The sequence below is a fragment of the Podarcis gaigeae genome (genome assembly GCF_964106915.1).
Source record: "Podarcis gaigeae genome assembly, chromosome: 9".
Taxonomy (NCBI): domain Eukaryota; kingdom Metazoa; phylum Chordata; class Lepidosauria; order Squamata; family Lacertidae; genus Podarcis; species Podarcis gaigeae.
This window is the reverse complement of record NC_139685.1, coordinates 34,999,471-35,025,020: the sequence shown is the minus strand read 5'-3', so window position 1 is coordinate 35,025,020 and position 25,550 is coordinate 34,999,471. Positions and strand designations below refer to the sequence as shown.

General features: G+C 41.1%; 1 protein-coding gene across 1 annotated transcript; it reads right to left on the bottom strand.

The window, feature by feature from the left end:
- Window positions 1-1,526: 1,526 nt before the first annotated feature.
- LOC310852388 (kynurenine/alpha-aminoadipate aminotransferase, mitochondrial-like) lies at window positions 1,527-23,717 on the bottom strand. Its single transcript, XM_083755872.1, has 15 exons — window positions 23,560-23,717; window positions 18,341-18,474; window positions 17,207-17,320; window positions 15,853-16,024; window positions 15,121-15,253; window positions 13,380-13,454; window positions 12,835-13,044; window positions 12,112-12,177; window positions 10,799-10,881; window positions 10,400-10,496; window positions 10,086-10,147; window positions 7,969-8,033; window positions 6,656-6,762; window positions 5,237-5,338; window positions 1,527-1,673 (listed from the first exon to the last, which is right to left on the bottom strand). The coding sequence occupies exons 3-15, from the start codon at window positions 17,271-17,273 to the stop codon at window positions 1,629-1,631; spliced, it is 1,284 nt and encodes a 427-aa protein (XP_083611998.1). The 5' UTR covers window positions 17,274-17,320; window positions 18,341-18,474; window positions 23,560-23,717; the 3' UTR covers window positions 1,527-1,628.
- Window positions 23,718-25,550: the final 1,833 nt, after the last annotated feature.

Here is a 25,550-nt window from a genome sequence, read left to right as displayed (position 1 = left end):
ATACCACCCTGAATCTACCTCTCTCCCCCCTGTCACCACTAACAGACCCTCATCAGGCAAAACCGCAATCCTAAAAAGCAACGCTGGCCTTTGCCTTATTAACTAAAACCAGGGCTCAGGGAGGGGCTTCTTGAACTTGACAGTCTGGCACCGAATCTTCCAATGGCCCAACTGCCCACCTTTTGTTTGGTTAACAGCTCAGCCATCACTAGGCTTCGTTCTCCTAACAACCCACACTCAGCAAGGCTGGCTTGGCTTGTATTTTCAACATAAGTGGTTTGGCACAATTTAGCTCCTCAAACCTTGATTAATTCCAACTTTTATTGGGCCCAGGAATTTAGGGGGTTTGCACCCCACAATCTCATAACAATAATTTTGACAGGGTTAAAGGGAACCTTTACCCTATGAGCCAATGAATCCCTCCCAGCCACCCTGTCAGGTCCTCAGGAGGCTCCCTGTGCCATGTTCCTCATCAACTTCACTCTGCACTTGGGTGGTTTTTCCTGGCTGGAAAGTTTCCTTGAACTGTGTTGAAGCTGCTTGCTTAACTGGATTGAGAGATGGGTGGGTGGGGGACTAGAAATCTCTGGCTTCTGCACAGCTGAAATGGAACCCATGATATAAAGAGTGACAGCCATTGTTTCACTTCTTGCTCCATCCTCCTCACACACCCTGGGTGGAAGTCTAATCTTGAGGAAGCTATCTCCGTCTCTTTAGTAGTTGTACACGTCTGCAAAGGCATCCACCTTCTGTGCTGACCACAGGAGAAAAGCCGTGAGAGTTATCAGCGGACACTAGTATTGGACGAAAAGGAGTTCCCCATGAAGAGAGATTGGTGGTTAAATGACCTTGGGAATTGTGGTGTCATTCATAGAATCTAGTGGCTATTATGTTTAGGAGAGAGACCACTAGAGGGAGTCAACGCAAAGGTTTATAATTTTTCTAGGGATGCTAGACTGCCCAGGTTTGCAGTAAAAATAAATTTCTCCAATGACTATGTAAGCTTGTGCATGTTGCTGTGGACAATCCAAATTTTAGCTCTCCCTTTCCCTGGATGGAAGAAGGCAAAGCTGGCTCCGGGTTAGTCAGGTACAGCAGCAAAAAGGCAGGGACCAAGAGGAGACACTTGGACACTTGGGCCTGCTCCAGCTCTGGGCTGCTGGTGGTTTTCCTTTGCTCTGTGCTGAGAGAACCACCAGGCTTGTGGGAGCTGTAGCTAACATTTTGTATAGGTTCAGCAACAAGTCCTTCTGAGGGCTTGGGTCATTGGCATTTGCCCCATGGTGACAAGCCCTGGTGCTGAGTCTGGAAATAGACAATTCTGCTATTTCAAGATGTGGGTTTTGTTATGTTATTGAGAATACATTAAGCAGCATTGGAATAATGCTCCAAAAAGGAGCTTGAAATTTTACCTTAAGTAACCACCAAATAATATTAACTCTAATAAATTATAGGTCACAGTAATGCTTGCTTGCTTTTAACAAAAGCAAAAAATCCGTACTATTTAAAATAATGAACGACTGCTGTATAATCAATGATTTATTTAACAGAACATTCTGTGAAATTAGAGGCACAGTTTTGAATATTAGCCAGTGAAGATTTTGGTAAAAGCTAGTTCGCTGTAAGTATCAAGCAATTTCTTCCTTTATAAGTTCAGCCAGTATCTGGAAACCCTAAAAAAAAAGCAAGAACATGCTTTCCAAAATGCTCATAGTTCATCTTGACAAAACTCAGTATTATTTAAGTAATATTCCTGTAGTTAAACAAAGCCCATTCATCTGAAGGAATCCAAAGACGGGCTTTATTGAATGGTGTGAGCAACTAATTTATATAACAACAACAACAACAACAACAACAACAATAAATAATAGTAATAATAATAAATCATCTACTCTTGTGGGAGTGCTGTCCATTAATTAAATATTCGTTTTAGTGGACTAACTCTCTTAACTATTAATGCAAATACCATTGTCGCCTTTGATCATTAGGAATTCATCCAATACAGATGATACATGAAAGTTATGTGCAGTGCAGTGCGCTGATCCTACATATGCTTACATGAGAGTAAGCCACACTAAACTGAAACTTAATTGTGAGTAAACATGCATAGGAATACAGTGCAAATTTCTTTTTACTCTGATCTTGCTTGTAGGCTTCCTATGGTGGGAAAAGGGTGCTGAATTACCTGGGCCTTTGGCTTGATCCAGCAGGGTTCTCATAAAGCCATTATTATCAGGGCTTTTTAATAACAGTACTCACTGGTTACAAAGTACAGGCACCTCTTTTTATTTTGCTACCCATGGCAGCTATTTAGTATTTGAACCCACCGTATTTTTCAAATACATAGATACCTAAGAATGCAATGATTATTATTATTCTATATGAAATTAGATACCATTCTTATAATACTTCATGGTGTTTCCCTTTTATGTTTATACAGCAGAAAAAAGCTGGTTATTCAGTAAAACAAATGAATATTCCTATTATCATGCATTTCCTTCTGGCTTCTCAGTGTTTTGGTGTGACTTCTGGAGAAGAAAGACTTTTCTGCTTATGGAAAATCTTAACCATGTGCTGAGAGCCTCCATAAAAATGGAGAAAATCGAGAGAAGTCCTCCTGCTGTCCACACAGAGGAGGCACTTGATAGTGGGGGCAGCTTATTATGCAGGAGGAAGAAAAGCTTAACGGTAGCTCTAACGCTATGCAGGCCCGAGGTCTCTGGTTCAGCCTTGGCACCACTTGTTAAAGAATGGGATATCTGGGAGACTGATGCTTAACCCAGTATCCCAAAGCAAATTCACCCTCCTGTTCTTGCTTGGTGGATGTAGAAGGTAGGGCAGGTGAAAAATTCCCTGTCTTGACTACTGGCTGTCATCACATGCTCCCTTGATGGGACACTTTTCTGCTTTCAAGGTGTGTGCCCGTGTGTGTGGTGGGGTTGTTCAACACTTCCTTTCTCAAAACTGAGCTGGCCGCAGAACAGGAATGGGCAGATCAGGATCTATACTGGTAGTGTCAGCATTTTCATCCCTCCCATTGCAAGGATCACCAGATCATGTTTGTTTTACTTTCTGTCTGAGAGAAAGGAGGGGGCAGAAGCTACTCTTCCAGACTTCCATCCCTGGTACTGTGTTTTTCCCCCCTTTGATCTGTCTAGAGACAAGATGGCAATATGAGAGAGTTGTTTCTCTCGTACATGTTTGTTATGTTCTTTTATTTGTTTAATTAGGAGAAATAAATTAGGTATGCAACAAAACCTCCACAGCTTTGCTTCTGTTACTCTGCTGCATTTGAGGTGCTCACATGAGCAAATGTGAGTCCACTGCACCAGGACCTATTCCTTGGGAATGCTGTGTTGCTGTCCCTACGTTCCTGTGATCGGAAGGTCAAAGAAGGTGCTCCCGACACCCAGCCCATGCAGGCGCTGAAGACATGGGCTGAACACGGGTGTACGGAAACCTAGAGCACTGGCTGATTTACAGCAAATTGGCAGGGGAACATAGAAAACTGCCTTATACAGAGTCAGACCATTGGTCCAGCTTGCTCTGTGTTTTCTGCACTGATTGGCAATGACTCTCCAGGGTTTCAGACAATGTTCTGGATACAGCAGCAGTATCTGCTGGGGAAAACCTCTTTCAGAGACCTTCGAAGAGCACCTTTACCAACGGCTAGATGGTCTGGTTCAGAGATGGGTTTTGGTTATTTCCTAACCTGTCTGCTTTCTAAGAACCCCTTTTTTTAGTTACTGAAATGAAAAATACCTATATCTGACAAAATCAGTATATTTGCTCCAGTATACAGTGGTATCTCGGTTTACAAACGCTTCAGGTTACAGACTCCGCTAACCCGGAAGTAGTACCTTGGGTTAAGAACTTTACCTCAGGATGAGAACAGAAATTGTGCTCCAGCGGAAGGCCCCATTATCTAAAGTGGTACCTCAGGTTAAGAACAGTTTCAGGTTAAGAACGGACCTCCGGAACGAATTAAGTTCTTATCCAGAGGTACCACTGTATTGGTTTAGTGGCATTAACACAATGCATTGTAGTTAAAACTTGTCTATTCACTGCTGGGTTGTGTGTGTGCCTTTCTTGTATCTTCTTGGCTTGAGTGTTTCTGTTTCAGCAGCACATGTAAAATACTGGCTGTATATGGAACCGGAAGGACACTTTAAGCATAACCATAAAGTGTAAAAATGATCACTAGGTGGTAAAGTCTACTGGGAGTTCAAAGAGAGGGCAAAATATATGCCCCTTTTTTGCAAGTTATCAGACTTTTATTGTAATTTAAAATTCTTAAGACGAGACTGAGAGTATTGGAAAACCCACAATTATTTTAATACAGAAAGAAAAAGTCAATGTTTTTGCAACGATCCAGAAACCGACTGTGATTTATTCTTCGTTTTTGTCAAATGCACCTTGTTCCCTTATTTCTTTTTATTCACAACATAAAAAAAAGAAAACAATTTGCACTTAAACTGGAATATTCAAGCCAATGGGTTTGGTAAATTTTCTAATGTTTCCAATGGGGCTTATTTACTTGCACTAATGATTTTCAATAAAAACTGTTTCAGTTGTTTCTTCCGACAGAAAGAGAATGTCAAATCAAATGCAAAATTCTATTCCCTTCCCCGGAACCAAGATGCAACAATTTGGCTGTAGTCCTATACGTAATTAACATACATACACTGAACTCAAGAGGAGTTTCATCTCTGTAGACGTTTGCTGGCACTGGCCATCACAGTTACGCAGCAACTTAAATTCCCAATCTACACTCTTGCCAGGGGCTTCTCTCTGCTGCAGGGCAAACCACCACAGAAGCCCCTGCTGTGCTCACTGAATCCTGCTGGCAGTAGCTAACAACCTAAATCCCTAAATGGGAGTTTTGTAGGCAAGGGCAGAGCAGGGCCATAGATGAATCCACTGGGTCCACAGCAGGTCCATTTCCCTCAGAAGGGCCCAGCTCAGGCCCCTTTGCTGCACCAGCCTGAGAGTTGGCACAGCAAAAATAGACAATTCAACTGTTTCTGCCACCCACACATACCCTTTCCCCTGGCAAGGTTGTGGATCCAGCAATTAATCTACCGCTCCATGCCTACTGCTTCAGTTAGGATGGTGCAGTCCCATACATGTCTACTCAGGAGGAAGTTCTATTGAGTTCAATGGGATTTAGAATCATAGAATTTTGCTTCTCATAAAATTCCTTTTTTTGGACAACAAGAAAGTAGATTGCACTTACCCGGTCCATTTCATCTGGAGTAGCGAAAGAGTAGGAAACTCTGATATGAGGGGATGGTTCTGAGGGATCAATCATATAAGGTTTCCCAGGAAGTAAAGACACCTAAAAATGTTGATTATTTTTAAAGACTTGTTCATTACTTTTATTGCTTTTAGATGCTACTAATTTATCATGCATGAATATACTGTTTGTAGATATGTTATTGTCCACATGTGATCTCCACATGTTTGCGTAGTGAAGCAAATGGAAGGGAGGAGTTATAGAATGGAAATTCAACATATTTCCATCAATGAAAGCATATACGTTAGCCCAACGAACAATCTTTCCCTGTGTCCTATTGCACTAGCCTTTACTGGCTTCCGCTAGCAGAACAGGCTAGTTTAATCCGTCCCCTAAATTTTAGTTATCTCAGATAGGAGTAAGAAATATGTATTAAACTAGAGAAAAACTGCTGAAACAAGTTCATTTCTGGCCTGCTTATTATAGTACACTTTATTCTTGTGGATGATGTGGGCTCATAGAAAGCAATCATATTACTTATGTAATATGGTTTCTGCTGTAAAAAAATAGGAAATTAAATTCAAAAGGATAAATCAATGGTAGTTCTACAGAGCTCCATCTTACTGAACTGGATTACTTGGCACACATTTATATTTTTCAGGAGTATTTCATTTTCAGCTGCAGAATTTCTACAAGAAGTTCTTTCATTTGCATTTTCCTCTGAAATGGCTTTTTGTTGCTAACACAACAATGAGGCTATAACAATAGAACTGGTAGAAGCTGAGCTCCACAGAAATTTATGGACTGCATGATTGGGTCAGAAGCAGGGATGCATGAATTTCAGTTTTTTTCCTTATTTTTCCAGCCTTAAGATCAATTTTACACATTTCCACACCATTATACAAGTTGTCTTGAGAATTCATCAACATTTTGCTGTGTATTTCTCCCAGTATATACATTTTTGTATGCAACTTGCCAAATAATACACATAATTGGATGTTATTTTAACTAATATATGCATTTTTATGCACACTTTCCCCTAATATGCCCATTTTTCTACACATCATAGTTGTATTGCAAAATTCAGAGAAATGAAAAATTCAAAAGATACAAATGAGCCTTATCTAATTATGTTTGACTCAGAGTAAGTCTACTGAAAGTGATGCAAATAAATTAATCATGTCAATTAATCTTAATGTGACTACTTTGAGTAGGATTAAGATTTCTTCGGGAAGTGCAAATTAATCAGGTTTGCAGTAAAATGCAAACTAAAGCAGAATTTCTTTCTCATCCTTATTCAGACATGACAGCCCAGTGACACTGCCCATTGACTTGTGGCACTTCACCCACCAACTCCACATCATGAAATATTTCAGCCTTTCCCATTACCACAGCAGTAGAGTAATCAATTTTTCCTACCCCTTTCTCCAGTGCTTTTTCCATGACCATCTGGAATGTATCTGAAACCCCCTTAATTTTAATCCACAAAAATAGTCCAGCATTAGGAGCATGCCACTCTGCTAAACCTAGAGGAGAAAGCACAACAACGAAGTGAAAGCATCCTAACGAGCTTATGAAGCGTTGTGTTTTTAAAATATTCAGTGCTTACAACAAACACAGTGGTGTAGAAGAACACTTCAGCCTTCTTCACCAGGGCCTCAGCCAAACAGTTTCTCATGTCAGAGGCCAGATTTTCTACCACACTCAGCCAACTAATAGCTCTCATAGTCTTGTATATGTATTGGTTTTGAGCACACATGGTCCTTGGACATTCCAAGGGTGAGTTCACACTTCATGCTTACATGTGGGTCAAGTAAACAAGCACTAGAACTGGAGTTTAAAGTTGCCATTTACCATCATACTGTTTTTCTGCTTGGCCCAATAGCAAAGCAATGTCTCTTTTTCTGATGATGTGAGGCATATCCAGATACTACTATGGCGGTGTTATAATCTGATGACAGTAAATAAAGGCACAAAATGAAGCCCATGTCATTTGCTGATCACACACCCAGAAGTACCATTCCATAGTTCTGGTTGGCTAATTTAGCTATAAGGATCTCCTCTAGTGAGTTCTTTTTACCTTCCTGCCTTCCAGACATACCTGCTTTTACTCTGGAAAACAAGCGATACTGGCTGCAAAGACTATGTTAGAACTGTCACCAGTTCTTGACAGATGAATGGTTGCACCAAGAACAACCTAAGATACCTAACGTGATCTAGAGCTCTTAGTCTCATGAAGTGAAGGCCAAGAAATGTGCTCTCTAGGCTAGTCTAAATGTTTCATTTCTAAAGCAGATACTGCTTAAAATAATCTTTCTGTGTTGCATTTTCCACAGTAACTCAGAGTGCAGCACCTAATGGACTTTTCTCAGCAGGCACAGTTTCCATGCACTCATTCTTGACCATGGCTGGTGACGCCAACATGAACACTCTACATGATGTGGACAAATAACTTGATAAGCCATGCTGTGCACAACAGTGGCGCATGGAGGAGACACACTCCATTCTGTTTGGAGTTCTTTTGAATGGCAGATGCTCGTTTCAAGGGGCAACTGTTTGACAAGTAGTAATGTCAACCCTCACCCATCCATTTTCTCACTCCTACCATGTTAAAATCATCTTAGCCTTTGTGTTTCTTCTTTAAATCTGTACAGAATCTATTGTGGTTTTTTTTAAAAAAAAATCCAGGCACATTGTTACGTCTAATTGCCCGTGGGAGTGAGTTCACTGACCTGTCAGCCATTTGTCTGCTGCAGCAAGCATCGCGTCGCGCTGTTTTTTGTAGAACTCTGCCACTCTGAAAACAAACAATCAATGCTTGCATTCTTAGCGAAGAAAAGTGGGGGCCATGTGTCAGCCGTAGCACTTCCATTAAATTGTTCTAGACAAGTCACATTCAGAACTAATATAACCTGAACAGCGATACAAGGCACTCAATCTCTGTACTGTGGATGGAGACTATGGGCAGTTGCTCAGGTCACACAATAGCTGGCAACAATTTACTGCGGAAGAAATGGCTAGCACTGTTTCTTCTACTACCCCTTTCATGGATTAAGAAAAAAAATGCATTGTTGCCCACGATCTCAGGTGTGACCAAGAAGACAGCATATATTTGGGTGAGAATTTAATGATTGCATCCTTCCTAGTTAGTATGATTTCTTCAGAATGCATTTTGATTATAAGTTTGAGTGAAAAATAAGCTCCCCAAATTCTCCATCCTATTTGGGTGGGGAAATGGACAGAGTGGGTTTCTTTGTATATTCTCCTACATAACCCTAGGCTGTCCACCTCTTCCACGATGTAGCAGCAGTAAAGTTAATGGGAAACCTCTACCGGCCAAGCACCATAACAGAATGAATGAATGAATGACATCAAGAGAAATAGGGAAGGTAAGTAGGACACATGTCAAGGGGAAGATGGTACCGTATTTTTGGCTCTATAAGACACACTTTTCCCCTCCCAAAAAGTAAGGGGAAATGTGTGTGTGTGTTATGGAGCGAATGCAGGCTCCATGGCTTTAGCGAAAGCAATGGAAAGCCTCTGGAGCACAGCGGGAGATCCAGCTGCGCTCAGGAGACTTCCCGTTGCTTTCGCTGAAGCCAGGAGAGCAAGAGGAGGCGGTGCGACCACCCTCTCTTGCTCTCCTGGCTTCGCTTCGCTGGAGAGGCACTGCACAGCTTTCCTCTCTGCGCAGTGCCCCTTCAGTGAAGAGTGAGGAGAAATGGAAGGGGCTCTGTTTCTCCTGCCCCTTTGTTGAAGGGGCACTGTGCAGAGAGGGAGAGAATTTTTTTTCTTGTTTTCCCCCTCTAAAACTAGATGCGTCTTATGGTCGGGTGCGTTTTATAGAGCGAAAAATACGGTAAGTTGAGAAGTCCAATGGTTGTAGAAGAACCCTATCTCTAAAAAGGCATGCCCAGTGCCAGGTCCTTTACTCTTTTGGTGTCATACAAAGACCTGTACATCTGCTCAGGTATTTTAATCTTTTCCAGTGGTACCTCGGGTTACATACGCTTCAGGTTACATACGCTTCAGGTTATAGACTCCGCTAACCCAGAAATAGTACCTCAGGTTAAGAACTTTGCTTCAGGATGAGAACAGAAATCATGCTCCGGCGGCGCAGCGGCAGCGGGAGGCCCCATTAGCTAAAGTGGTGCTTCAGGTTAAGCACAGTTTCAGGTTAAGAACGGACCCCTGGAACAAATTAAGTACTTAACTTGAGGTACCACTGTGTCTGGCTTTACTGGCAAATGCTCACTGTTTCCTGCTTTCATGCAGTTATTCTTTGGAGTCGTTTTATTGTAATTTGATAGCTTTATCGCTCTTCATTGTAAGCCACCTGAAGATCAATTATTTCAAAATAGAACGAAGAGACGGTAGGACCATGGCGAGAGCTTTCACAGGCAAAGGTGCTTTTTTCTGATCTGGTGCTATGAGATACTGTGGTCAACTGTTAACCGTATCCATTAACTATAGCCTGAGCCCGGTTTTTGCCGGGGAGGGTGGGATACAAATAAAAATTATTATTATTATTATTATTATTATTATTATTATTATTATTATTATTATTTCTTGTATGGAATTGATGAAATTGACACTTACAGCCTATGGACTGTGAGCATGTTAGAAACATAAGGAGCTGCCTTATACTGAGCCAGACCACTGGTCCAACTAGCTCAGGATTGCTTGCGCTGACTGACAGCAGCTCTCCAGGGTTTCAAGCAGGGAGTCTCTTCCAGCCCTACCTGGAGATGCCGGGAATTGAACCTGAGACCTTCTGCATGCAAAGCTGATGCTCTACCACTGAGCTATAGCCCTTCCCCAAATGCTAGCATTTTCATAATCCCCTTACCGGTCTGCATTATCCAGAAAACCCTTTTGCCCCCACTTTTTAAGAAGTTCCATTACGATGACCTGCAAGAGAAAGCAAGAAAGCACCCAATGTGATGTCACAATCTAAATAAATATGCAAGGTTTGTGTATTCACCGGTAGTTCCCAGGATTCCTTGGAGGGGAACCATGACTGGGAGTGCTTCGACTTTTAGCTGAATTCTGTATATGTTTATTTAGGATTAAGCATTCAGTTGGGGCCCCACTTTCAATTAAGTGTTATCAGGATTACAGCTTTAGTTTTGGAAAGCAATCCAATATATGACTAATGTTTACCTGTGCAAAAGTGTTGGGCTGCATTGTTGAGGCCTGAGTATGTAGAACAATCTTGTCTATAAATGGTGCAGGTCCTGTTATAAAGCCTATTCTCAACCTATAGAAAAGAAAATACAACAAAGAGTTGAAAGACACACACCCTACTTAATTTGGCAAGTCCCCAGTTTTAAATTTTGTCCCTTTTTTGTTTTGCACATTGTTTTGTACAATGCCATCTGGATTTTGTGAGGTCTGTCAAATCACTGAAAACACCCATAGCCATGCAACAAGCATTTCAATTTGCAGTATTTGAGTGATTCAAACGTCGTTATCATTTCAAAATCTCCATCGTAACTCTAATTTAAGGTGATAGGGGCATTGCTACAGGGAGCATGTTCTGCACTTCCATATTCTACTCACCCGGAAGAGATAATTTTAGAGAAAGAATCACCTCTGATGACTCGACCATCAACATCCATTGAAAGAAATGATGGCGCTTTAGTCTTAAAATGCAAATAACATAATATTACTAAAACAAAACAAAACAATATTAAGGTTTCGCTTGGCACAAGAACTATGTGGAGGTGGGATAAAAACATAAGAAGAGCCATGTTAGAGTCAGGGGCAAAGATGTCAGAGGCAAAGGGATGGAGGCTGTGAGTGTTATTTACTGCTGAAGTGGTCCACCTAGTCCAGTACCTAGTCCAGGAGGTTCTGAGCCACATAGCAATTTTCAGCAACCAGAGTATTGCTTCCAACAGTGGAGGCAGAACATAGACATCAAGATTAGTAACCATTAATATGATAGCAAACTGTTCCCCTGAAAAGTACCGTAAGAAATGGGAAGGGGGGGAAAAATGTATTTCTTTCCTACCTAGAAGTTGTACAAATGGTGCATAGAACTTTTTTTAAAAAATGAACCAACCTCTAGACACCAGCACAGATCAATGGAGACATTGACCGTCACCATCATCATGCCAAGCCTGGGCCTAGGAGAGCCCAGGTGTGTGTAGGGGTCTCTGAGCTGATCCTGCAGTTTCTCTGGGATCTGGAGGACCTTTCCCCACAAAAGACAGAGGGCCATATGTTGCCACTGTGAGTGTGCTCTCTACAATGCATTGAAAGCACCTTGAACTAATCATGGGGCTTGCACATAGCCAGGAAAGTGGAGTTAGCTTTGGGGAAGCTACAGGATGAAGTAATCAAGGTGTTAGAGGCGAAGATACTGGAGCTATCAAAGCATTAACTAATGGTCTAGAAAGAAAAATATGACCATTGTGCTTAGACATGATGAAGAACAAGAAAATCTGGATGTTCTTAAAAGAGACAAGCTAGGGCAAGGCAGAACTGGGTGACATGTGACTCAAGACTGTCAATCATCTGCTCTTGGGTTGTCACCTGCTTTTGGGGGAAGAATTGTGACTCGGTAGTAGAGCACCTGTTCTGCATGTAGAAATTCCCAGGTTCAGTCCTTGGCATCTCCAGGTAGGGCTGGAAGAGACTCCTGACTGAATTCTTGGAGAGCTGCCAACATTCAGTGTAGACAATACTGCTCTTGATAGATGAATGAGATGACTTGGTTGTAAGGCTTCCTATGTTCTTGGGCCTAAGTGGCTAAGGAGCCTTAAAATCTAGAGGCTGAACGTACTTTTCTTTTGTGTCAAGAAGAAAACATACACAGAGCAAACCAATTGGTACATTTAGTTTGGCAAGTGCTATTAGTTTGATTTTACCTTCCCAAACTGGATGAAATAGTATGGATCATCTTCTATTATAAGAAAGTTGTATTCGTGGGCAAGCTAAAAGGTAAACCAACAAGAAAAGAAGAGAAAATAATTTTGTGGAATGATCAGTGCATACACAACTATGGTTTGCCAACAAGCCAAAGCAATAGTGGTCCTATCAAACATGAGAAAACCTTGGAAAATTGATGCGTCCCAAGTTTATGTTCATGTTTCCCATTTTGTGCTGAGTCTATGAACACTCACCTCAGGTGGCAGCGGAGGGGAGGAGGAAGCAGAGGGCACCATGTTGCTTTGCCTCAAGTGGGAAAATGCCCTGGGTTGGCCCTGCTTTCTGTGAACTCTTCTTTGCTGCCTTCTTCCCTCCATTCTTCCTGTGCTGTTCCAGAACAGCGAGGATGGGAGCATGGGGAATTTGCTTAATTGTTTAGGGAAAGAGACACCTCTCTCATCTGCTACTGCATTTGTAGTACTGCCAACGAGTGCTTTCTCTTTTTTGATTTTTTTTTTAAAAAGGTGTCAGTACATAGGTTGCAAAGAGGAAGAAGAAGTGACCACACTCCATATTGGTAGGTAGTTTCTAAAAATAAAAAAGCAAAAAAAGCAAGCACGGCTCCTATACTAAATTGCTGCTCTGTATACCTGCCTAGGGTTGCTTAGTGGAAATGCTGTCTTTGTTTCTACTTAAGATGATGCCCGGGTACCAAGGATTACCTGGTAAATCTCTTTTTTGCGTTCCGCTGTCAGGGAGCTCCCAGAAGGATTGCCACCATTAGGAACACTGTACAGGAACTTAGGGGGCTTGTCCGTGAGCTTATGCACATTGTCTGATTTCCACCTGGAAAGAATCTCCTTCAGGCTTTTGGGAATGATTCCATGTGCATCACTAGGTACTTTGATGATATTACATCTCAAGGCTTTTAGCTGTTTATGAAAAGAAACATGGTATTACACATAATTTATTATCCAACCCACAGAGGCCATTAAAACCAGGACATTATTTCAGCAGCTAAGCTCGAAACCACTCGTATACAGAAGTCATATACCGTGCCCCTTAAAACTGGTTCTGAAATGTCATGTGCTGATGGTAGTAGCTGATGGAGGATGGATCGCAGTTGGAGGATGGATGGCGGCTAACAGATTGAGGTTGAATCCTGACAAGAAAGAAGAACTGTTTTGGGGGGACAGGAGGTGGGCAGGTGTGGAGGACTAGAGTTGGCATAGCAGCTTGCTGTGATGGGACCCCAAAGATAACTCACTGCTAACATTGCCCCGTGGAAGTTCGGCTCCTCTACAAGGACGCTGTCGCCTGGGTTGATGAGCATATCAAACGCCTGCAAAAAAAAAGATCAAAAAGGTTTGAAACAGTGAGCATCCTACTGGATCTTAGTGGGTGGTGTGGTGGAGTCCTATCCAAGTTTTAATATTAAAACCTAATGCTTTACCAATGTAGATGTAAGGCATATCACCACCGCCTCAACCCCCATAGAAATTAGGCTAGGCAAACAAAAAAAAGTCCTGTTTTTCTCTCTCAACCTAATTGCCACAAAGACAGGTTGGGGCCCAGGAAGAGAGATGGCAGGGCAGATTCAAGTCATCAGGTTATATATGGCCCACAGGTTGGCCAGCCCCCCAATCTAAATGGTGACATTATCTTGCTCTTCTTTTGACACCAGCCAGGAAGGCTGTCCTGAATGCCTTGTCTGTATTTGAGATGCTTCTATAGCAGAGACATGTTAGGAGATCTTTCTCTGGCTATATCTGGGCTGTGGAAATCCTTGTCCCCTGATTCTGACTTAATGCTTTTGGGCGGCTTTCTTAAGATATCCCATCAGAAGTTCAATTTATCTGGTTGACAGTTGATATCTATCTGCTTCCCAGTTTTAATCTTTTCTTCCATTATTCATGTGTTTTTGTTTTAAAACTGGTTTTGATCAACTTTTAACCGTGTAGTATTTGGCCTTTGGTCCTCAGAATTGGACAACCAGAATTAATCTCATTTATAAATAAATAAAAATGATAAAATTGCACTACCCCTAACTTAGATTTTACACAACTTTTTTTTTTACCTTGAGCATATAGTTTACATACAAGCAAGCATTGCACAACTAGAAAATAAAAATAGTTAATAATGCATGCAGAAGATTAAAAACAAAGATGACAAGGAGCAGATCTCTGGTGAATAAATCATTCTATGATATGTCCCTGAAGTCTAACATCTCTATAAAGAACAATGGACGTGCATCTATTTATCTATATTTAAGAATCAGAGTTTAGAACTATATAATTGGAAAGCTACATAACTGGAAGCAGTTTCATCTGGTTCTGTCTCCACTGAGGACAGAGGTGCCAACTTGAATAAAAGATTGGGGGGAGCAGGTAAGATATGGCACACACACACCATTTGAATGCCAATGGCCATCAACTTTGGACCCTCCCCCGGCACCCTCAAATATTTTATTGGGGTGTGTGTGAAGGAACCTCGGCCCCTCGGACTCCTATGACTAGGGACAGGAGTCAACAGTTTCCATGAGCTTAATTCTGAAAATAGGATAGTTCTGCTGGATGAAGGGGAGAAGTAATTTTAATTGATTTCTCCTTCTCCTTCTCCTTCTCCTTCTCCTTCTCCTTCTCCTTCTCCTTCTCCTTCTCCTTCTCCTGCAAAGCTGCTCAAGAGAGTTGGAGGACCCTCTTGAACAGTGTAGGAAGCAGTGTGAAGGACTGAAGGAGGAATGGGGAGTTGATAAATCCCTTCCCTTCTACCAGTGGGGACCGCCACTGAATCTCAGACCTTTCCATGGAAGGGAACAACGACAACAAAAACTTGATGGAATAATACACTTGTATTTTCCAATAGTGCACATGAAGCAGTCATGTCAAGTCTTTATTTTCAAGTATTAAAAATATCCTTCCGATTTAATTGCTATAGAGGGACTCAGTGGGCATTTGGCTCAGTTGTCTGAACTGACATGGTTCTGTTGACCTTTGAATCGCTCGTACTTTAGTAAGGCCATCCTGGCTGCCTGAAGTGACACATATCTTCATTTGTCCTTTCTCAGGAGCATACGTCGCTGTTGGTGGGTTGTGGAGCTTCATCTGCAAGTCTCTGAACCAAGACAATAAGTTGTGCATTCTGGAAGACAGAGATTTTATTCCTCTTTTTAAATATCCTCAGTTCTTCATGCATAATATACCACTTCAGGTTAGCTTGAAGTTGGTGCAATGAAGAAAAAAACAAAACAGAAATACATAAACATCTTAACACTTACTTAGAAATGGATATGAAAAACTTCGTTACGTGGACCAGGAGTGTGTTCATTAGTATTATTTTAAATAACAAGTCTTTTGAATAAATGACTAGGGAGTTGCTTGAGCTAATTAAGAACATAAGAAAATCCTTGCTGGATAAGGCAAAAGGGCCATCTATTCCAGCATCCTGGGCTCACAGTGGCCCACCAGATTCCTGTGGGAAACTCTGGGCACTCTCCCCCCAAAGTTTTATATTAAATTGTAATTTATTTCGTATCTGTTGTGCATCCATGGACAGAGTTCCCTGGAAAGAGGGATTGTTGGTTAAACCACTCTGGGAATTGTAGCTCTGTGTAGGGAATAGGGATTTCCTAAAAACACTCAGCACCCCAAACAAACTACAGTTCCCAGGATTATGTTGCAGAATACACCTGCAATAAAACACCAGTCTGGAGGGGCCTTCTGCATGATTTTTCATCATACCCCTCTGTAGCACTGTACTGAAGAGCTCTCTTCATCAGTTGTTCTCCAATTTCAATGGTGCTTCCATCATTGAGGTTTATAGTTGCTGTTTTCATTGGGAAATAGTTAGGGTTTGGCATTCCCCCACTAAGCATGATGACGGTAGACGCTGTCATCTTCTTTTCCAGTTCATCTGCCGTTAACATGAGTAAAATAATATTAGTTAATAAGTTAAAAGATATAATTAACAGAAAAAAATGAACTTCAGAGGAAGCCTAATGTGAAAGAAAATGCTATTCTTTTTTTTTTAAAAAAATAATTTTTATTAAGTTTCTTACAGATGTAACATAAGAAAAACAGAAAAAAAGAAAAAAGACAAGATCACAAATATAAACAAAAAAGAGAGTAAAAACAAAATGCCAGTAAACACCTACAACCTAAACACCTAAACAACACAAATTAATTAATTATTTAAACTTCTAACCTCATAAACAGATTTTGGGCTTCCTCTGAGCCCTCCAATCTGAATTTCCTTGTAATTAAAATGTAGCAGTTTTCTGATATCATTTTTTAAAAACCACAATATTCCAATTAAAATATTTTTTTTAAACTTTCCTTAAAGTTCTAAATCTTATTTGTTTAATTAACTCTTAATTTAATCCTAGGCCTATTTTGGTACTTGCAAGTAATTTCTAATTTTTAATATCACAGTATTTATTCAAATAGTCCTTAAATTTCTTCCACTCTTCTTGGTATTCCTCTTCTTTTTGGTCGCGGATTCTTCCAGTAAGGTCAGCCAGCTCCATATATTCCATCAGAAGTAAGTTTCACTGCATTCAGTGGAGCTTCTTCCCTGTTGAGTGTGTGTAGGCCTACAACCTAACTATTAGTTTTTACTGCTATGCAGTGACGTGTATATTTATGATGTTACTGAGCAGTAAATTAAAGCATTACAAGGTTGCCTTATATACCTGGCTACATTATTTACTCTGATTGGGAGCAACTTGCCAGGGTCTCAGGCAAAGGTCTTTCACATCACCTGTTACCTGGTCTTTAAAAAATCTGGAAATACTATCAGGGATTGAACATGTGACTGTGCAAACCACCTGCTGTACCACTGAGGTGCGGTCCCACCCAGTTTATTATTCATTTATTTCATAAAAAAATATACGCCGCTTGATTGTAAAAACCCCTCAAAGCGGTTTACAAAAAGGTAAAACAACAATACCCAATAGCATTACTCTTCCGAATGGGAACTTGCACTCTCTCTCAACAAGACTTTTCTGAGCATAAGCATATTCTATAGATATAAAGCCAGGAGAAAATGAAAATTGTGAAGCAAATCAAGTGATGACTGGAAAATGCAACTACTCACTTGAAAGTCTTGCAACGTTTGGTTTCCTTGCTGCACTTATATCAGACAGGAATTTGGAATAATCCATTTTGATGTGACAAGCAGTGAACAGGTTCCTTAGATTTCCTTAGAAAACTGCAGTAGAAATTAGACACAGATAATGATTACACTTGTATGTTCTGATCTCTTTCTCTTAGAACAGAGAATGCTTCAGTACTTTATGTTCAACTGCTCACGTGTTCAACTAAGAGCAATCAAATATCTTTTCAAATCCAATATTAACTAAGGGGCATTCTCTGAAGCTGAGGAACACAGGGCAGCCTAAAACAAGTTAAAAATGCAATGTCATTAAATACAGTAAAAAAATAAATCACATTAACAACAGGCAGAACAACAAGTTCCAAACAGAGTTAAAATCACCATCATTTTTTCTTCTTCAAAAAATGTATTTATCAGGGATAACAAACTTCTATAAAGTAGGACTGTGCTAATTCTTCATGCATGCACATACCAAGGAAAAATATTGTCTTTTTGAGAAGCAAAATAGGTTTTCTCATCATCACATCTCTCCCTCTCCCTCTCCCTCTTCCTCATGTGTGTGTGTGTGTGTTATATTCACACCTGTTCTTGGCCACTGTTTCCCCAAGTTGCGACTGCTTCAGCTCCACTCTGCCCCTCTGATGTATAGTTCCAGGAGTGGTCCTACTCAACCAGGGACTACAAAATGAGCATGATAATTCTACCGAGTGGAAACATAGTTGAGCTAAGGTGAGCGTAATATTTTCTAGACTAGCGATGTGGGTCATCGTAACCAGCCAGGAATTCATTGCCTCTCTAAGCGGGCAAATCATCTGCGGATGAGAATCATTCAGAGTGTGGACTGCTGTTTTTCAAGTGGCAGTTTGCCACCACTGAAGTGGCAAAATGTTTGTTCACCACAAAAGAGACGGGCGATTCCCTCTCCCCCTGACAAAATGTGAACTGGCTAGGGGGGATTATGTCTGCCCCCCACTCCTGTTTGGTGTGTCCCCAACCTATTTTCATGGGGACTAAAGGGACATCCATTTGGCTTAGCCCTGATGTAAATGAAATCAATATTGTTAGCTTCTGAATAAAGCTTTAACACAAGAAAATTAATAAAAGTATGAAACTTACAGTCTGCAGCTTGATGTAGGAAATAAGGGTAGGAAGCACCAAATGCTCCAACAATAACAAAAAACAACAACTTCTTTTCTTCAACCGTCAGGCACAAAGAAAGAATAGTAGCAATGCCGAAAGCTGTTCTTTTCCTAAGGTGAATATAATATAATTGTGTATTTCTCATAGCTTCCTTCAAAACCATAAATCTCTAGCAAACTTTGCCCAAGTACTTAATAATTTACCAAGGAAAATCAGTTATGAAAATTTAGACTCTGGACTTACATCAGGAATAGCTCAGCCTTTCTCCTTATATCCTCTCAAGAGCTAGTTGGCTCGCAGTGTGAAACAGCAGCCCCTTCAAGCTTGTCTACCCAATAGTTCACACAATCACCACAGATAAAACTGACCCAATGCCTATATTGACATCAATTAGGGTGCCATTGCAGAGAGAGAGCCCTCTCTCTGACTGCTGCATAAGAGATAGTTCTTTTGATGCAAAACAGCCAGGCAGACCTCAACTTCAGATCTTAATAGACAGACAGAACTATGTGGAAGGAGCTGCTTCTTTGAATAAGCCCCTAGTTATTTGGGACTTTATAAATTAGGTCTTCATAATACCCTTCTGAAAGACAGGTAAATGACCATGTCTATTCCTGCATACAAGGGACGCGGGTGGCGCTGTGGGTTAAACCACAGAGCCTAGGACTTGCCGATCAGAAGGTCGGCGGTTTGAATCCCCGCGACGGGGTGAGCTCCCATTGCTCGGTCCCTGCTCCTGCCAACCTAGCAGTTCGAAATCATGTCAAAGTGCAAGCATGTCAAAGTGCAAAGGTACCGCTCTGGCGGGAAGGTAAACGGCATTTTCGTGCACTGCTCTGGTTCGCCAGAAGCGGCTTAGTCATGCTGGCCACATGACCCGGAAGCTGTATGCCGGCTCCCTCGGCCAATAAAGCGAGATGAGCGCCTCAACCCCAGAGTCAGTCATGACTGGACCTAATGGTCAGGGGTCCCTTTACCTATTCCTGCATACAAAGGTGCTCTCCTCATTCAACCCTTGAAAAGTGTTTCCCGCTGCATTTTACTTGAAAAAAAGAGAGAAACTTGGCATCTTGCATGGCCAAAGCTATGGAATGTTAGCTTAAACATACTGTTATGATCCTCGGCGAGGTACTCGCCTTAAAGTTAATGAAATAACCTGGGTGGCAGTAAGAAAGCAGATCTCTCTCCCTTTTTAAGCCTTCAATGTATTGCTCTGCATCTTAAATAAGGACAACCAAGAAATCAGTAAGCTTTTAATGATAGTTCTTGATTAATTAGTGGCTTTTCTGAGAAAGAATCCAGTACCCCCCCTTTCTTAAAACAACAACTTAGTTCTTTGCTTCTCTGGCAAGAGAAACCATAGCCTATGCTGTATTGAACTGCATGTTCTATAACTAATTAATTTGCTGAGTTCTTAAACAATTACTCTATCAAGCAAGAAACATGGCTGTATGCCCAGTCATGACCAACCTTGTGTCAATACTACTTAGCAATCATTTATTTGCTTTTTTAAGGTGTCCCATGGGCCACTGAAAAAGTCAGGACCTTCCTCCAATGCCAGAGATCCATTATCAGAACCTCCCTGTCCAATTCCTTGGCTTCCAACTTAGGTTGGAACTCTAACATCAGTAGGGCAAAATTCTGGGGAGCGGTGGGCGAAAAGGTCAATTTTGGTTTCATCCCATTTAAGTTAAATTCCCACATTTCCACTTCACTTTGCAAATGTTCTAAATGCGAGTAGTTCACCTGCATTTAGTGAAAAATTCTCCTAATAATGTACTTTTTTGGTTTCCCCTAGTATACATATTTTTGGCAAATTAATTTCCCCGAATAAAATGAATTTCTTGTATGTTATTTTCAAAAATATATGCATTTAAAAAAATACACTTTACCCTACTATGCGCATTTCTGTACACATTACACGGCTGGGGAAATCAAACTGTAAAATTCGGAGAAGGGCAAATTTCGAAGGATGGCTGTGTTTTGGTTTGTGTATTGTTTTGCAAAGTCTAAAACAGGTAGGTTTCCCTTTAAATGAAAACTGAATCTATCCCCCTCCCCCCATCCTTGTGTCAAGGCCATTCCGGGTCATTCCAGGCAGCAACTGTATCCGAATGCTGCCTGCCAAACTTGGAGAAAATTTAGACACTTCTTAGGCTGCCTAAATCTTTCCCTCCCCTTACCTATTGTTTGCAATGCGGCAACCCTCCTCTGCACTCACTCCCATTCTGCTAGCACCAATCCAGCAGAGATGGGGATTAAAGTGGTAGGTTCACCTTTGGGTTTCACTACACACCCCACTTAGCATTGCACTGTTACCGTATAATTTTTCCCACTTTTCAGACAATTGTTGCTTTCCAAAGCGACTCGCATCAGTTTTTTAAAAAGGAAAGGAAAGGAAAGAGAAAGAAGCCCTGCCAGCCAGCCAGCTTGCAAACCAGAAAGATGAAGGTATACAAGGGGTGGTGCGCTTTAAAATGTTCGACATTTAAAGAAATGAGCTTTTGAGGAATGACAAGGAGAAAGGTCAAGAGTGCTACATGTTGAATTAATACATATCACTGAAGTGCGAGGGTGGGTGGAATATCCTATCAGACAATAAGTCCAGGGTCTAAACCAGTACAGGTTTACCTGCCTAATCTGTACTCAACCTTTTGTGCTGCTTAGATCTTGTGTTCCAGTTTCCATTATCTAATCACTCAGATTCTGTAAATGAATGTTGCAGCATTGGGATGGTGGCACACATGCTTAGCTTATATCATTTATTATAAACTGGATGCATTTACAGTATTTTTTATAGTGGACATGTTTCTTTTCTGCTGTCATGTTTTCTTTTTGGAGTCTCCTATTTTGATAAATGGGGATAAAAACACATGAATCGCTACAGAACAGTTTGAAGATGGGAAGTGTTGGATGTTGAGCAGTGAAGACCTTGCTCATCACCCCCCCTCCCCCACCATATCTTGTTTAGTACTAAATGCTGTATTATAAAATGTTTCAAAACTTTAGCTGACCTTATCTGGAACGAAGATATGGTCCACCATCAATCCTGATTACACGACCTGCAACATTGAGAGAATTGCGGTTATACGAAGTGTTAAAAGTTAAAAGCAATCCATTAAAGTCCTAGTTTTTTCCCAGCAACAAAACATTACTGATTTCCTTTCACATAGTGTGAAAACAATGTTTTATGTTGCAACAAATCCTAGTAAAAAAAAATTAAAGCTATAGTAAACATGTCACGGAAATATATCTTCCTTGGGACAGTTGTTTTCCTGTGGACAGCTAATATAAATCATTTTTAATTGGATCCTGGATACAAAAGAAATACCCAGGTAATATTTATCTATCAGAGTTTTGACATGGTTAACAAATTTGTGGAAGGTCTAAACAGATAATATAGCATAAACATTGATACATAAAACAGTGATGGATAATGCTGTATCAAGTGAGTGAATGTGCCTATTAAAATCTGAAGATGTTTGGATAATGGAGGCTACCTGATTGTCAATGCTTATTTTTAATTTGTTAAAACACACATCCCATTTGAATTTCATATACTGTATTCAGGCTATAATTCTATACTCGGTGATGTGTGAGTAAACACCATGGAACTCAATGGAACTTATTTTGAAATCAACTTCTGTAAGATTTCATTCCAAACTACGGAAGGGTAAGCTTTTGGTACTGCATGTTGTGGGGTGTAAGCTGCCAGGGCACTAGCAGCCTAGACCCAACTGCAACACTTGGTGCAGGTTGCCAGAATAGGGTGCTGTTGGTCTCTTAATGTGGTTAGAGGTCACCACTGCTGATGGTCAAAAGGAGGCACAGTAGCTACTAGCTCATTAAAGGCAAAAAAAGTAAAGGACCCCTGGATGGTTAAGTCCAGTCAAAGGCAACTATGGGGTTGCGAAGCTCATCTCGCTTTCAGGCTGAGGGAGCTGGTGTTTGTCCACAGAGAGCTTTCTGGGTCATGTGGCCAGCATGACTAAACTGCTTCTGGCGCAACGGAACACCTTGACGGAAGTCAGAGCACACGAAAACGCCATTTACCCTCCCGCAGGAATGGTACCTAAGTATCTACTTGCACTTTGGGGCATGCTTTTGAACTGCTATGTTGGCAGGAGCTGGGGCAGAGCAATGGGAGCTCACCCCATCATGGGGATTCAAACTGTCAGCCTTCTGATTGGCAAGCCCAAGAGGCTCAGTGGTTTAGACCATAGCGCCACCCACAGCCCTATTAGCTCATTAAGGATCAGCTGACACAAATGGCCAATGAGATTCTATTTGGCATCATAATACCTCCAGTTCTGGCTTGCTTCCTTAGTCTAAGCAATTTATTTCAGGTAGAGAGCAAGCTGTAATTGGACTATTCTGGCTGACCTCTCTGCATCCTTCCCTCCTTGTGACTCTGCTCTTCACTCATTTGCTTACCAGCTCTCTTGATCACCAAGCTACTTTCCACCTCATCGGTCTGCCACTTGCTTTATCTCCAAAATGCGGCAATAGGAAGGTTCTTGGAAGTTCAAAAGGGTAGATCAAATGGTACAGAACAGAAATGACAGACAAGTTACACAGCTAACGCCTAATGGATATGGTTAAGGCAGGTGGAGCAGAAAACGTGTGCAAGGAATCCTGTGGAGTTTATGAGGAAACTGCTGTGGAAACCATGAACACGAAACCAAGGAGAGCAGATGAAGCAGATTTTAGTACTTTTCAACTCTGATATTCTCTGTCCAAAGCAGTACCTTTAAAATATATATACATATAATGTAACAGCTAATGAGGTGATAGAAATTCAGATATGTGTTGCTCACTTTCACAAAGAACATCTGCATACAATTCTGGAGTGGCTCAGGTGTTCTGCACAAGACTGGATAACAGAGCTTTTACGAGCAGAAGGTTCTCCAAACCACATCTTTTGATATCATTCTGTGACTCTGTGGGTGTCTCTGTCCCAAAGTTCCGATGTAATATTTTCTCTGTTTAGGGAAGTTTTTAATGTCTGATGCTTTATTGCATTATCATCATCATCATCATCAATTTTGTTGGGAGCCACCCAGACTAGCTGGTGAAACCCAGCCAGATGGGTGGGTAAATAAATAAATTTACATCTGATCTCCACCTACCACTGAGATGGGAATCTTAGAAGGTTGCTCAGATGGGAATATGGCCCTATTGTTGAGAAATCTTACCTGTCCCCCATGAATAGTTAAAGGCTCAAGAGATTTGCACCAGGACAATGACATCTCATCATCTCATGTTGTCCTCTCCCATCCAGCTTCTCCACCATCTTTGCACCCTTTGTTGCAGTTTGTTGAAGCGTAGATGGCAAGCTTCTCAGCATACAGAGTTTGGTTGCTCCTGCTGTTGTTGTTGCTCCTCCTCCTCCTCTGTAAAGTACCATGTACATTGATGGCATAATAATGATGATGTTTTGAGTTCCGACCCACTTTTCCCAGTGTTCCTATAGTAACCATGGCACAAGATTGGATCAGAGCTTTTCCTTTACATTGTTTTGTGTTTCTAAGTACTGGAGAATTCAGTTTGCTGAAATACCTTCTTAACAACAGCATAAAAGTCCTTCCAGAAACAACCGTACTCAAAGCAGCCAAAACATAATACTATCCGGTAAGGTGCAATAAAAACCCAGACTTTATTTAGCACAAGCCAATGATGTAGGCAACTGAAAATGATGACAACCACCACTTGCTTTTGGAGACACTTTCCGTGGAAGCCAAAAACTTTTAATTGCTAATTATAGCAATGTGGATCAATCTTTTGTGATAAACATAGCAGAGCAGTTCACTCCCAATTGTGGGATTATTTAGTTTCTCAATAATAGGAGTACAAAGCACATGCTTTCTGTCATTTCTCAACACCAATAATGAAAACAACGCAACTAGAGTGTAATATAGTGCCTTTTATTTGAACTCAAAATAAAACCTTACAAGGAATGGGAAATTGTGCTGTGCTAAAATCTGCCCTCCATTTTCACAAAAGTTGTTCTCCCTTGCAAAAAGGGCTTCCATTTTGCTGCCCTGTTCTCGGGGAATTTTGGTGGGTGTGGCGTTTTGAGCTTACCTTATCATTGTGAGGTAGCTGAAGGTGCTGTGTGGTTTAATTTCCATTAAACATTAGTCTACCACTTTGCAGCTTGTCTTGTTACCTGCATTTTCTGATCCTTAAAAGCCCCATGAGAGGAATTGCCTCATGATATCTTCCCTTGTGCTTTGACCAAAGCATGGCCTACTTGCAAAGGCTGCAGGGTGTAGGCTGCTGTTGAGGTGATTTGTACAATGAATGAAAGGCCACAATCTTTACCACCTCAAAGTAAGGTAATCCCAACACCCATGAGAGTCTCACCCAAATTTTCATCTTTCCCTTTGCTATTTCTAACACAATTTCTTTAGTTACAGATAGGTAGCCGTGTTGGTCTGCCATAGTCAAAACAAAAAAATTTCCTTCCAGTAGCACCTTAAAGACCAACTAAGTTAGTTCTTGCTATGAGCTTTCGTGTGCATGCACACTTCTTCAGATACACACTTCTTCAGATAGGAGCGTGTATCTGAAGAAGTGTGAAGAAGTGTGCATGCACACGAAAGCTCATACCAAGAACTAACTTAGTTGGTCTTTAAGGTGCTACTGGAAGGAAATTTTTTTGTTTTGACAATTTCTTTATTCATTGATGGAGAATGGTTAAAAAATGCAGATTTTTTTGGGGGGGACAGCACTTGTAGAAATTACTTTCCTGCAGTGTGCTGGAGCCTTGCACTAATGCTGTCATATCATGTCACAGCCAACATGTCACAGCTGTGCTTGGTTGTGTCAAATGTCCAAAAAGTCAATCTGCAAATAAACAAACAAACAATGCCTGCATGAACACTAAACACAACTTTTCTGTCAACACTTTCAGTCAAAACTTTCGTTTCTACGTTGTATTTCTTAAGGAAAAAGGAAACAGATCGCCCTCAAAGGACACGGCTCAGAGCATTTTCACAAAGTTGCCTTTGAGCTTCTGTTGCATTATTTATGTTAACATTTGAGCGCTGCTCATGCAGGAAACAAAGCCGAGAAGGGGCATTCGTAGTGCGAACCAGTATTCTGGTCAATGTGGTGTTTTATATTGGCATTACAAACCTGAATGATACAAGAGCCCTTTAAGCCTCGTATGCAAGTCCAGAGG

What these genes read in the sequence shown, in the direction of transcription:
- LOC310852388 (XM_083755872.1), bottom strand. Translation starts at nt 17,273, where the DNA reads ATGGATTATTCCAAATTCCTGTCTGATATAAGTGCAGCAAGGAAACCA. An exon ending in CAGTACAGTGCTACAGAGGG is followed by an intron (nt 15,254 to 15,852) that starts GTATGATGAAAA and finishes TCTGTCTTCCAG; the next exon opens with AATGCACAACTTATTGTCTT. An exon ending in CTCCAGATGAAATGGACCGG is followed by an intron (nt 1,674 to 5,236) that starts GTAAGTGCAATC and finishes CTTTTTTTTTAG; the next exon opens with GGTTTCCAGATACTGGCTGA.